We start from the raw sequence: 13112 nt of genomic DNA, 5'->3' as shown, positions 1-13112 counted from the left end.
GGTGGAATGAGAGGACTGTGACCTTTGGCCCCGTTTCTTTCCCTTGTCTTTTCATGAGGCCAGGCGTGCTCAATCAGAAGGCTTCCCGTGCCAGACGTAAAGCGTCCTGGGGGAAGAAAGGAGCACTGCTTAGAAAGACGCTCCACAGGGAGAAAGGAGCCACCATTTCCAGGAGAATGATCCCCAGAAGCATGAGGAATCCAGATGCCGTGGCTTCACACAAAACGCTGGAGGGTCTTCTTCCTGGAGGCGGGACCTGGGCATGGGTGTCCTTTAATGCTCATAACTGATTTAGAGGTGATCCCAATCGATAACCTGTCTGCGAATCATGCTCATCACACTGTAGTTTTCACACAACGTCACACAGAGACCCTGTTGGTATGCGCACTTGGGTGCTCGAGCAGGGTTGCCCCCAAGATTCTGTGGTTCTACGGAGCCCTGAGTTGTGCCCTGGACAACTTTCCTCAGGGGTTGGTCAACTTTGGTCACTGCACCTAACGAGAAAGGGACCGTGAAATCTCATCAGCAAATACAGAAAAGGAAGGGGCCATTTCCCGCAATCATTTCCACTGAAACACCACGTCGGATAAAGAAGTCTGATGACAGGACAGGGACTGTGCTTCAGAGATGCAGCTTTCGCAGCTGGACGCCTGACCTGCAATCTCCCCAAATGCCATTTGTAAACACACCAAATGAGATTTACTTCAGGGCTTTCTGATGTGGTTTTAGTTGAATACACACACTCCTGTGTTTGATTTCCTTTGTTATCCCTACGACTTCCTTCCAAACGACTTACATGCCCGTGGGAAAATTTTTCATTTCAATTCGTTGGAAGTGGACACCGTGAAACAGGCAAGTCGGTCTGTGAGTTTCCGGCGTTATGTGGGTTCCACCGAGAGCACAAGTCCTAGGGCGCCTGAGGTCCATTCAAAAACCAACGTAAAAACGGCGAGCCAGGGTACCAACGAAGAACACCCTTCCTGTCTTCCAAATGCATTCCAGTTTCCACTATTCAAGGTGGCGAGAATGATCCACAGATGTCCCGCATTAGCATAATTTCACCTTCATCCTGCCGACCAACAGCTGACGGATGGAACACACCCGAAGAGAAAATAGTAAACCCAGTCCCCTGCAATAACCTGACAGGCAAACCCACACGTCAATATGTCATGTTTAGAAATGCACACTGAATGTCATCTACCGTGAACGCAAACACACAGAGAGGCCCTCCACAGGTTGGGAAGACTCACGACCCCAAAACTTGATGTTTCCCATGTGTGGGCTCATCCTGAGACGCAGCCATCACTATCCAGTTGTCCCCGTTGTACAGGCAGATACTTGGGCTCCTCATTGCTTTGTGAAGGACTGACGGTGTAGGTGTTTGTGTGGGTGCCTGTGTGATTCCGTGCGCGCTTGTGGGTGTATTTGTGTGTGTGTGTGTCTGTGTGTGTGCGCCCGGGTGTGTGTGTGTGTGTGTGTGTGTGTGCACCCCTACGTGTGGGTCAGCACTTCCACTGAGATCACTGGCACAGAAGCAGAGCCCTGCTGCTGTGTTTGTTCTTCCCTTTGGATCTCCTGGTCCTCCCTTGCCGAGAAGCGAGTGTGCCAGTGTTGACGGATTCCTGATCTGTCGGGTTCGTCGAAGAGAGGTTTAGCAGGGAGCTTTGCTGTTCAGGATGATGGTTTTTGGTGCCACACTTGTATTTTGATTGATGAATCACAACTACGTTGGGAGGCAGGGTACCTTCGACTTTTCTGACGTTGAACTCAGGCTTCGTTTTGTTTTGCTCTTGGAGGAATTTCCAGTGGTCTAAGGTGCTTTCCTGAGTGTCTCTTTCCACCGAGTGCTCGTCCAACTCGGGTGCCTGGAGGCAGGGGTCTCTGTTGAGCTCTCCTTGCGTTGCTCGTCTGTCTGTGTCTGCAGGGCCAAGGGCTCTTGGTTCCCTGCCTCTTGACACACCCTCACTGTGTCTTTCCAATTCACTCTTCTGGATATAAAAGAGGACATAGGCCTGTTGACTCAGGACAGAAGTGATGCCAGAAGCAGTGACCTCGGCATCATCCATTTTATACCACTGGCCTTCTTGAGCTTTGACATAAGAGAAGTAATGTCCGTTGTGACAACTCCACCCAGCGTGGACCAGCACAGCGTAGAGGACATAGACAAGAGGTCCTGTGTTCTGCTGAGACATGTATGGCTGCATGTCAAGGCACTCAGGATATTGCACATTCTTGGCAAGTTTGTTGCCCGTGACATCGGAGAATCTCTTCAATACGAGGATGAGGACCTTGGCAGAAGTGTGTAAAGTTAACGTCTTGGAGGCAGGCGCCTTCTGGAGACAAAGACCACAATGATAGGCATTCTCTCCATTGAGTTCTTCGGGCTTCACCAACTGTTCCAAAGCTTGCTTCACACTCTGAGCTGCCTGGATATCCAGGGCGATGTCCAGGTAAGGGTCAAAGGTGTCTGAAATGCCCTGGCAGTGGAGACACTTGATTTGAGATCTCCAGTACCCTCCAAATATTTGGTGGATGAGGGTGGTGTCCTTAGAGTGAGGATCTACCTGCTTGTGCCCGGGAAGGCATGCCTTTTTCATGGCATCCACAGTGAACATGAGAAATTCATGGGCATCTTCCTGCTTGCCTCTATGGAAGCCAGCAGCCAATGCCTGTGAGGGCTGGATGACATGGCCCGGACGGTGGAGGGCCCGTGTGATGTGAGCTTGCATAGTACAGAGCATGCAGCACTTGTGACGATGACAAGTTTGAGAGTGCTCCCGGGACAGCATGTAGTTGGCAAGGGGCGGTGTGTATGTCAGGCACTGCAGGGAAGCATTCACGTAGCAGGTATTTCCCATATTCTGGAGCCCAGCCCCCACCGCAGCAGGTCCCCTGCTACTCAGAGGAAGCTTCTCCCTGGGAGCAAGCTGTCTTGCCACAGGAGCCAAATCATCACAGGGGTGGACACGGGTCTCAGATGAGAGTGGTGACTTCTCAGGGAGAGAAGTCCGCTGGATTTCAGCAAAAGCTGCATGTGGCCGAGAAGATGTGAGTTTTGAAAAGCGGTTGAAGTGCCACTCACCCCCCGAGGAGAGTGAGTCGTGCTCCATGTCGCCTGGAACAGGGATCACAGGGTTTCTCTGCTGGGACCGCAGGTTGCAGAGAGACGCTATCTCTTCCGAGAGAGTCTTCAAACGACGAGCCCTCTGGCCGCATCAGCCCTTAAATAACTCATCTCCACCAGCCCCGAACACCCCACCCACCCATCCGGTTCACGATAAACCAATCAAATATCAGCACTCAATTAAGGAATGAGTCACAGGGTGTGTCCCCCTGCATTCCTGGGAATTCAACAGACACAGCCCACATCATGATTTCTAGAACACCTGAATCCAATTACTCCTCAGGATGATAGGCACATATAATATGAGTGTAAGCGGGTTAGGACAGTGGCCACACAGTTGCCTTATTATAGGTAAAGCAATGTCAGGGAAGAAATCTTTACCTGTGAAACTCTGTGTGTGCGTGTGTGTGTGTGTGTGTGTGTGCGTGCGTGTGTGTGTGTGTGTGTGTTTGTGCTGGGATGTACTTCCAAGTACGTGCTTTTGGCAGATACCATCATCCTTTCAGCGATTGAAGGACAAGAAGTCAGAAGTGCGCTTTCTGACTTGAGAATAGTCAATGAATTCTAGTAATTAGCACCGCGTATTTTTTCCTTCATAAGAAAGGAGAGATACGTGGAATCAAATAGACCTTCCAGCGATAATCTTTCCATGTCCAGCCTAGTGATTCTATATCCGAGTGAAATTACCTGCCAGTGGGGAACAAGGCAAGTCTTTGCATGAAATGCTCTTGCCGAAGCTAGCTTCCCAAATAATAAAGCATCAAGTGGTAGAAACCTGCACTGAAGTTTGAGGAGATACTCAGCGCACAATGTAGAGTGTGAAACACTTTCGGGAAATCATGCAATCACCGAGAGACTAATCGATGACATTCCCCAAATTTGTGTTTGCCAGAAAAGAAAAATAGTCATGAGAATGTATAGCCGGTGGTTTCGGACGTACGACGGCAGTTTAAGAAAACATGAAAGAAAAAACTTGAGAAATCAGAAGGTATCCCAACTAAAAGCTTCGGTTTATTAAAGAAATGATGAACATAACAACAACGTATCTCACAGCATGGGTGATAATATTTTCATAGCTATGTGCTAATGGATCAACAATTGATAGGGATGAAATAAAAAGTTGTAAATTTGACAGAAGCAAACAAGGAAAACTACCCCGTAGAAAAGCCCGGGTGGCGGGAGTGAGGCCGTGTCTCAAGAAGAAACCATCGGAGACATTTAAAAACAGGGAGTGAAACAGAGGATTGTCTAACATTGTTAACACTGGCCCCCGTTTCAGTGGGAAAAGGCAAAAATAAGCCGTGTATCTCATGGATTCTTGCGTCAATTGTTCAGGATCTGAGATGTTGCCTCCACTTGTGGTCACGCATTGTGTGGTGGAATTGCAGTTAGCACATTTGGTGCAAATTTGAATGATGATGAAAGTGGACATGTTCCCTGAACTAAGAGGGACAGAATTTGGGTGTGTCTGCAGGCTCCCTAGCTTAGCAGGAATGAAGATCCTGGCTCTAGGGATTTTCCCAAAATGTGTTAGACAGGAAGAAACGGGGCAGAATTTAGGCCCGGTGCCGAGGCCTCGAGGTGTAAACACACAGCCCTGGCCTCTGGGCCCGTGAAATTGGGATGGTTTCAAGGAGGATGGTGGAATGAGAGGACTGTGACCTTTGGCCCCGTTTCTTTCCCTTGTCTTTTCATGAGGCCAGGCGTGCTCAATCAGAAGGCTTCCCGTGCCAGAGGTAAAGCGTCCTGGGGGAAGAAAGGAGCACTGCTTAGAAAGACGCTCCACAGGGAGAAAGGAGCCACCATTTCCAGGAGAATGATCCCCAGAAGCATGAGGAATCCAGATGCCGTGGCTTCACACAAAACGCTGGAGGGTCTTCTTCCTGGAGGCGGGACCTGGGCATGGGTGTCCTTTAATGCTCATAACTGATTTAGAGGTGATCCCAATCGATAACCTGTCTGCGAATCATGCTCATCACACTGTAGTTTTCACACAACGTCACACAGAGACCCTGTTGGTATGCGCACTTGGGTGCTCGAGCAGGGTTGCCCCCAAGATTCTGTGGTTCTACGGAGCCCTGAGTTGTGCCCTGGACAACTTTCCTCAGGGGTTGGTCAACTTTGGTCACTGCACCTAACGAGAAAGGGACCGTGAAATCTCATCAGCAAATACAGAAAAGGAAGGGGCCATTTCCCGCAATCATTTCCACTGAAACACCACGTCGGATAAAGAAGTCTGATGACAGGACAGGGACTGTGCTTCAGAGATGCAGCTTTCGCAGCTGGACGCCTGACCTGCAATCTCCCCAAATGCCATTTGTAAACACACCAAATGAGATTTACTTCAGGGCTTTCTGATGTGGTTTTAGTTGAATACACACACTCCTGTGTTTGATTTCCTTTGTTATCCCTACGACTTCCTTCCAAACGACTTACATGCCCGTGGGAAAATTTTTCATTTCAATTCGTTGGAAGTGGACACCGTGAAACAGGCAAGTCGGTCTGTGAGTTTCCGGCGTTATGTGGGTTCCACCGAGAGCACAAGTCCTAGGGCGCCTGAGGTCCATTCAAAAACCAACGTAAAAACGGCGAGCCAGGGTACCAACGAAGAACACCCTTCCTGTCTTCCAAATGCATTCCAGTTTCCACTATTCAAGGTGGCGAGAATGATCCACAGATGTCCCGCATTAGCATAATTTCACCTTCATCCTGCCGACCAACAGCTGACGGATGGAACACACCCGAAGAGAAAATAGTAAACCCAGTCCCCTGCAATAACCTGACAGGCAAACCCACACGTCAATATGTCATGTTTAGAAATGCACACTGAATGTCATCTACCGTGAACGCAAACACACAGAGAGGCCCTCCACAGGTTGGGAAGACTCACGACCCCAAAACTTGATGTTTCCCATGTGTGGGCTCATCCTGAGACGCAGCCATCACTATCCAGTTGTCCCCGTTGTACAGGCAGATACTTGGGCTCCTCATTGCTTTGTGAAGGACTGACGGTGTAGGTGTTTGTGTGGGTGCCTGTGTGATTCCGTGCGCGCTTGTGGGTGTATTTGTGTGTGTGTGTGTCTGTGTGTGTGCGCCCGGGTGTGTGTGTGTGTGTGTGTGTGTGTGTGCACCCCTACGTGTGGGTCAGCACTTCCACTGAGATCACTGGCACAGAAGCAGAGCCCTGCTGCTGTGTTTGTTCTTCCCTTTGGATCTCCTGGTCCTCCCTTGCCGAGAAGCGAGTGTGCCAGTGTTGATGGATTCCTGATCTGTCGGGTTCGTCGAAGAGAGGTTTAGCAGGGAGCTTTGCTGTTCAGGATGATGGTTTTTGGTGCCACACTTGTATTTTGATTGATGAATCACAACTACGTTGGGAGGCAGGGTACCTTCGACTTTTCTGACGTTGAACTCAGGCTTCGTTTTGTTTTGCTCTTGGAGGAATTTCCAGTGGTCTAAGGTGCTTTCCTGAGTGTCTCTTTCCACCGAGTGCTCGTCCAACTCGGGTGCCTGGAGGCAGGGGTCTCTGTTGAGCTCTCCTTGCGTTGCTCGTCTGTCTGTGTCTGCAGGGCCAAGGGCTCTTGGTTCCCTGCCTCTTGACACACCCTCACTGTGTCTTTCCAATTCACTCTTCTGGATATAAAAGAGGACATAGGCCTGTTGACTCAGGACAGAAGTGATGCCAGAAGCAGTGACCTCGGCATCATCCATTTTATACCACTGGCCTTCTTGAGCTTTGACATAAGAGAAGTAATGTCCGTTGTGACAACTCCACCCAGCGTGGACCAGCACAGCGTAGAGGACATAGACAAGAGGTCCTGTGTTCTGCTGAGACATGTATGGCTGCATGTCAAGGCACTCAGGATATTGCACATTCTTGGCAAGTTTGTTGCCCGTGACATCGGAGAATCTCTTCAATACGAGGATGAGGACCTTGGCAGAAGTGTGTAAAGTTAACGTCTTGGAGGCAGGCGCCTTCTGGAGACAAAGACCACAATGATAGGCATTCTCTCCATTGAGTTCTTCGGGCTTCACCAACTGTTCCAAAGCTTGCTTCACACTCTGAGCTGCCTGGATATCCAGGGCGATGTCCAGGTAAGGGTCAAAGGTGTCTGAAATGCCCTGGCAGTGGAGACACTTGATTTGAGATCTCCAGTACCCTCCAAATATTTGGTGGATGAGGGTGGTGTCCTTAGAGTGAGGATCTACCTGCTTGTGCCCGGGAAGGCATGCCTTTTTCATGGCATCCACAGTGAACATGAGAAATTCATGGGCATCTTCCTGCTTGCCTCTATGGAAGCCAGCAGCCAATGCCTGTGAGGGCTGGATGACATGGCCCGGACGGTGGAGGGCCCGTGTGATGTGAGCTTGCATAGTACAGAGCATGCAGCACTTGTGACGATGACAAGTTTGAGAGTGCTCCCGGGACAGCATGTAGTTGGCAAGGGGCGGTGTGTATGTCAGGCACTGCAGGGAAGCATTCACGTAGCAGGTATTTCCCATATTCTGGAGCCCAGCCCCCACCGCAGCAGGTCCCCTGCTACTCAGAGGAAGCTTCTCCCTGGGAGCAAGCTGTCTTGCCACAGGAGCCAAATCATCACAGGGGTGGACACGGGTCTCAGATGAGAGTGGTGACTTCTCAGGGAGAGAAGTCCGCTGGATTTCAGCAAAAGCTGCATGTGGCCGAGAAGATGTGAGTTTTGAAAAGCGGTTGAAGTGCCACTCACCCCCCGAGGAGAGTGAGTCGTGCTCCATGTCGCCTGGAACAGGGATCACAGGGTTTCTCTGCTGGGACCGCAGGTTGCAGAGAGACGCTATCTCTTCCGAGAGAGTCTTCAAACGACGAGCCCTCTGGCCGCATCAGCCCTTAAATAACTCATCTCCACCAGCCCCGAACACCCCACCCACCCATCCGGTTCACGATAAACCAATCAAATATCAGCACTCAATTAAGGAATGAGTCACAGGGTGTGTCCCCCTGCATTCCTGGGAATTCAACAGACACAGCCCACATCATGATTTCTAGAACACCTGAATCCAATTACTCCTCAGGATGATAGGCACATATAATATGAGTGTAAGCGGGTTAGGACAGTGGCCACACAGTTGCCTTATTATAGGTAAAGCAATGTCAGGGAAGAAATCTTTACCTGTGAAACTCTGTGTGTGCGTGTGTGTGTGTGTGTGTGTGTGTGTGCGTGTGTGTGTGTGTGCGTGTATGTGTGTGTGTGTGTTTGTGCTGGGATGTACTTCCAAGTACGTGCTTTTGGCAGATACCATCATCCTTTCAGCGATTGAAGGACAAGAAGTCAGAAGTGCGCTTTCTGACTTGAGAATAGTCAATGAATTCTAGTAATTAGCACCGCGTATTTTTTCCTTCATAAGAAAGGAGAGATACGTGGAATCAAATAGACCTTCCAGCGATAATCTTTCCATGTCCAGCCTAGTGATTCTATATCCGAGTGAAATTACCTGCCAGTGGGGAACAAGGCAAGTCTGTGCATGAAATGCTCTTGCCGAAGCTAGCTTCCCAAATAATAAAGCATCAAGTGGTAGAAACCTGCACTGAAGTTTGAGGAGATACTCAGCGCACAATGTAGAGTGTGAAACACTTTCGGGAAATCATGCAATCACCGAGAGACTAATCGATGACATTCCCCAAATTTGTGTTTGCCAGAAAAGAAAAATAGTCATGAGAATGTATAGCCGGTGGTTTCGGACGTACGACGGCAGTTTAAGAAAACATGAAAGAAAAAACTTGAGAAATCAGAAGGTATCCCAACTAAAAGCTTCGGTTTATTAAAGAAATGATGAACATAACAACAACGTATCTCACAGCATGGGTGATAATATTTTCATAGCTATGTGCTAATGGATCAACAATTGATAGGGATGAAATAAAAAGTTGTAAATTTGACAGAAGCAAACAAGGAAAACTACCCCGTAGAAAAGCCCGGGTGGCGGGAGTGAGGCCGTGTCTCAAGAAGAAACCATCGGAGAGATTTAAAAACAGGGAGTGAAACAGAGGATTGTCTAACATTGTTAACACTGGCCCCCGTTTCAGTGGGAAAAGGCAAAAATAAGCCGTGTATCTCATGGATTCTTGCGTCAGTTGTTCAGGATCTGAGATGTTGCCTCCACTTGTGGTCACGCATTGTGTGGTGGAATTGCAGTTAGCACATTTGGTGCAAATTTGAATGATGATGAAAGTGGACATGTTCCCTGAACTAAGAGGGACAGAATTTGGGTGTGTCTGCAGGCTCCCTAGCTTAGCAGGAATGAAGATCCTGGCTCTAGGGATTTTCCCAAAATGTGTTAGACAGGAAGAAACGGGGCAGAATTTAGGCCCGGTGCCGAGGCCTCGAGGTGTAAACACACAGCCCTGGCCTCTGGGCCCGTGAAATTGGGATGGTTTCAAGGAGGATGGTGGAATGAGAGGACTGTGACCTTTGGCCCCGTTTCTTTCCCTTGTCTTTTCATGAGGCCAGGCGTGCTCAATCAGAAGGCTTCCCGTGCCAGACGTAAAGCGTCCTGGGGGAAGAAAGGAGCACTGCTTAGAAAGACGCTCCACAGGGAGAAAGGAGCCACCATTTCCAGGAGAATGATCCCCAGAAGCATGAGGAATCCAGATGCCGTGGCTTCACACAAAACGCTGGAGGGTCTTCTTCCTGGAGGCGGGACCTGGGCATGGGTGTCCTTTAATGCTCGTAACTGATTTAGAGGTGATCCCAATCGATAACCTGTCTGCGAATCATGCTCATCACACTGTAGTTTTCACACAACGTCACACAGAGACCCTGTTGGTATGCGCACTTGGGTGCTCGAGCAGGGTTGCCCCCAAGATTCTGTGGTTCTACGGAGCCCTGAGTTGTGCCCTGGACAACTTTCCTCAGGGGTTGGTCAACTTTGGTCACTGCACCTAACGAGAAAGGGACCGTGAAATCTCATCAGCAAATACAGAAAAGGAAGGGGCCATTTCCCGCAATCATTTCCACTGAAACACCACGTCGGATAAAGAAGTCTGATGACAGGACAGGGACTGTGCTTCAGAGATGCAGCTTTCGCAGCTGGACGCCTGACCTGCAATCTCCCCAAATGCCATTTGTAAACACACCAAATGAGATTTACTTCAGGGCTTTCTGATGTGGTTTTAGTTGAATACACACACTCCTGTGTTTGATTTCCTTTGTTATCCCTACGACTTCCTTCCAAACGACTTACATGCCCGTGGGAAAATTTTTCATTTCAATTCGTTGGAAGTGGACACCGTGAAACAGGCAAGTCGGTCTGTGAGTTTCCGGCGTTATGTGGGTTCCACCGAGAGCACAAGTCCTAGGGCGCCTGAGGTCCATTCAAAAACCAACGTAAAAACGGCGAGCCAGGGTACCAACGAAGAACACCCTTCCTGTCTTCCAAATGCATTCCAGTTTCCACTATTCAAGGTGGCGAGAATGATCCACAGATGTCCCGCATTAGCATAATTTCACCTTCATCCTGCCGACCAACAGCTGACGGATGGAACACACCCGAAGAGAAAATAGTAAACCCAGTCCCCTGCAATAACCTGACAGGCAAACCCACACGTCAATATGTCATGTTTAGAAATGCACACTGAATGTCATCTACCGTGAACGCAAACACACAGAGAGGCCCTCCACAGGTTGGGAAGACTCACGACCCCAAAACTTGATGTTTCCCATGTGTGGGCTCATCCTGAGACGCAGCCATCACTATCCAGTTGTCCCCGTTGTACAGGCAGATACTTGGGCTCCTCATTGCTTTGTGAAGGACTGACGGTGTAGGTGTTTGTGTGGGTGCCTGTGTGATTCCGTGCGCGCTTGTGGGTGTATTTGTGTGTGTGTGTGTCTGTGTGTGTGCGCCCGGGTGTGTGTGTGTGTGTGTGTGTGTGTGCACCCCTACGTGTGGGTCAGCACTTCCACTGAGATCACTGGCACAGAAGCAGAGCCCTGCTGCTGTGTTTGTTCTTCCCTTTGGATCTCCTGGTCCTCCCTTGCCGAGAAGCGAGTGTGCCAGTGTTGATGGATTCCTGATCTGTCGGGTTCGTCGAAGAGAGGTTTAGCAGGGAGCTTTGCTGTTCAGGATGATGGTTTTTGGTGCCACACTTGTATTTTGATTGATGAATCACAACTACGTTGGGAGGCAGGGTACCTTCGACTTTTCTGACGTTGAACTCAGGCTTCGTTTTGTTTTGCTCTTGGAGGAATTTCCAGTGGTCTAAGGTGCTTTCCTGAGTGTCTCTTTCCACCGAGTGCTCGTCCAACTCGGGTGCCTGGAGGCAGGGGTCTCTGTTGAGCTCTCCTTGCGTTGCTCGCCTGTCTGTGTCTGCAGGGCCAAGGGCTCTTGGTTCCCTGCCTCTTGACACACCCTCACTGTGTCTTTCCAATTCACTCTTCTGGATATAAAAGAGGACATAGGCCTGTTGACTCAGGACAGAAGTGATGCCAGAAGCAGTGACCTCGGCATCATCCATTTTATACCACTGGCCTTCTTGAGCTTTGACATAAGAGAAGTAATGTCCGTTGTGACAACTCCACCCAGCGTGGACCAGCACAGCATAGAGGACATAGACAAGAGGTCCTGTGTTCTGCTGAGACATGTATGGCTGCATGTCAAGGCACTCAGGATATTGCACATTCTTGGCAAGTTTGTTGCCCGTGACATCGGAGAATCTCTTCAATACGAGGATGAGGACCTTGGCAGAAGTGTGTAAAGTTAACGTCTTGGAGGCAGGCGCCTTCTGGAGACAAAGACCACAATGATAGGCATTCTCTCCATTGAGTTCTTCGGGCTTCACCAACTGTTCCAAAGCTTGCTTCACACTCTGAGCTGCCTGGATATCCAGGGCGATGTCCAGGTAAGGGTCAAAGGTGTCTGAAATGCCCTGGCAGTGGAGACACTTGATTTGAGATCTCCAGTACCCTCCAAATATTTGGTGGATGAGGGTGGTGTCCTTAGAGTGAGGATCTACCTGCTTGTGCCCGGGAAGGCATGCCTTTTTCATGGCATCCACAGTGAACATGAGAAATTCATGGGCATCTTCCTGCTTGCCTCTATGGAAGCCAGCAGCCAATGCCTGTGAGGGCTGGATGACATGGCCCGGACGGTGGAGGGCCCGTGTGATGTGAGCTTGCATAGTACAGAGCATGCAGCACTTGTGACGATGACAAGTTTGAGAGTGCTCCCGGGACAGCATGTAGTTGGCAAGGGGCGGTGTGTATGTCAGGCACTGCAGGGAAGCATTCACGTAGCAGGTATTTCCCATATTCTGGAGCCCAGCCCCCACCGCAGCAGGTCCCCTGCTACTCAGAGGAAGCTTCTCCCTGGGAGCAAGCTGTCTTGCCACAGGAGCCAAATCATCACAGGGGTGGACACGGGTCTCAGATGAGAGTGGTGACTTCTCAGGGAGAGAAGTCCGCTGGATTTCAGCAAAAGCTGCATGTGGCCGAGAAGATGTGAGTTTTGAAAAGCGGTTGAAGTGCCACTCACCCCCCGAGGAGAGTGAGTCGTGCTCCATGTCGCCTGGAACAGGGATCACAGGGTTTCTCTGCTGGGACCGCAGGTTGCAGAGAGACGCTATCTCTTCCGAGAGAGTCTTCAAACGACGAGCCCTCTGGCCGCATCAGCCCTTAAATAACTCATCTCCACCAGCCCCGAACACCCCACCCACCCATCCGGTTCACGATAAACCAATCAAATATCAGCACTCAATTAAGGAATGAGTCACAGGGTGTGTCCCCCTGCATTCCTGGGAATTCAACAGACACAGCCCACATCATGATTTCTAGAACACCTGAATCCAATTACTCCTCAGGATGATAGGCACATATAATATGAGTGTAAGCGGGTTAGGACAGTGGCCACACAGTTGCCTTATTATAGGTAAAGCAATGTCAGGGAAGAAATCTTTACCTGTGAAACTCTGTGTGTGCGTGTGTGTGTGTGTGTGTGTGTGTGTGCGTGTGTGTGTGTG

The 13112-nt window shown here is 49.8% G+C and overlaps 4 protein-coding genes across 4 annotated transcripts in view; 1 reads left to right on the top strand and 3 right to left on the bottom strand.

The window, feature by feature from the left end:
- LOC129487373 (beta-defensin 103A) overlaps positions 1–13112 on the top strand; it is a 215737-nt gene that overhangs the window by 70245 nt on the left and 132380 nt on the right. The window lies entirely within an intron of this gene.
- Positions 1521–3110, bottom strand: LOC129487051 (ubiquitin carboxyl-terminal hydrolase 17-like protein 22). The gene has a single exon (XM_055287783.2). The coding sequence runs from the start codon at positions 3108–3110 to the stop codon at positions 1521–1523; it is 1590 nt and encodes a 529-aa protein (XP_055143758.2).
- LOC129487115 (ubiquitin carboxyl-terminal hydrolase 17-like protein 22) lies at positions 6287–7876 on the bottom strand. The gene has a single exon (XM_055287788.2). It carries the CDS (start codon positions 7874–7876, stop codon positions 6287–6289), a length of 1590 nt encoding a protein of 529 aa, XP_055143763.2.
- Positions 11067–12781, bottom strand: LOC134736396 (ubiquitin carboxyl-terminal hydrolase 17-like protein 22). Its single transcript, XM_063637771.1, has one exon. The coding sequence runs from the start codon at positions 12654–12656 to the stop codon at positions 11067–11069; it is 1590 nt and encodes a 529-aa protein (XP_063493841.1). The 5' UTR covers positions 12657–12781.

The sequence above is a fragment of the Symphalangus syndactylus genome, chromosome 1 (assembly GCF_028878055.3).
Source record: "Symphalangus syndactylus isolate Jambi chromosome 1, NHGRI_mSymSyn1-v2.1_pri, whole genome shotgun sequence".
Taxonomy (NCBI): Eukaryota; Metazoa; Chordata; class Mammalia; order Primates; family Hylobatidae; genus Symphalangus; species Symphalangus syndactylus.
Note: the sequence above shows the minus strand (reverse complement) of the source record. Positions and strands in the feature narration are given on the sequence as shown.

What these genes read in the sequence shown, in the direction of transcription:
- LOC129487051 (XM_055287783.2), bottom strand. Translation starts at nt 3,110, where the DNA reads ATGGAGCACGACTCACTCTCCTCGGGGGGTGAGTGGCACTTCAACCGC.
- LOC129487115 (XM_055287788.2), bottom strand. Translation starts at nt 7,876, where the DNA reads ATGGAGCACGACTCACTCTCCTCGGGGGGTGAGTGGCACTTCAACCGC.
- LOC134736396 (XM_063637771.1), bottom strand. Translation starts at nt 12,656, where the DNA reads ATGGAGCACGACTCACTCTCCTCGGGGGGTGAGTGGCACTTCAACCGC.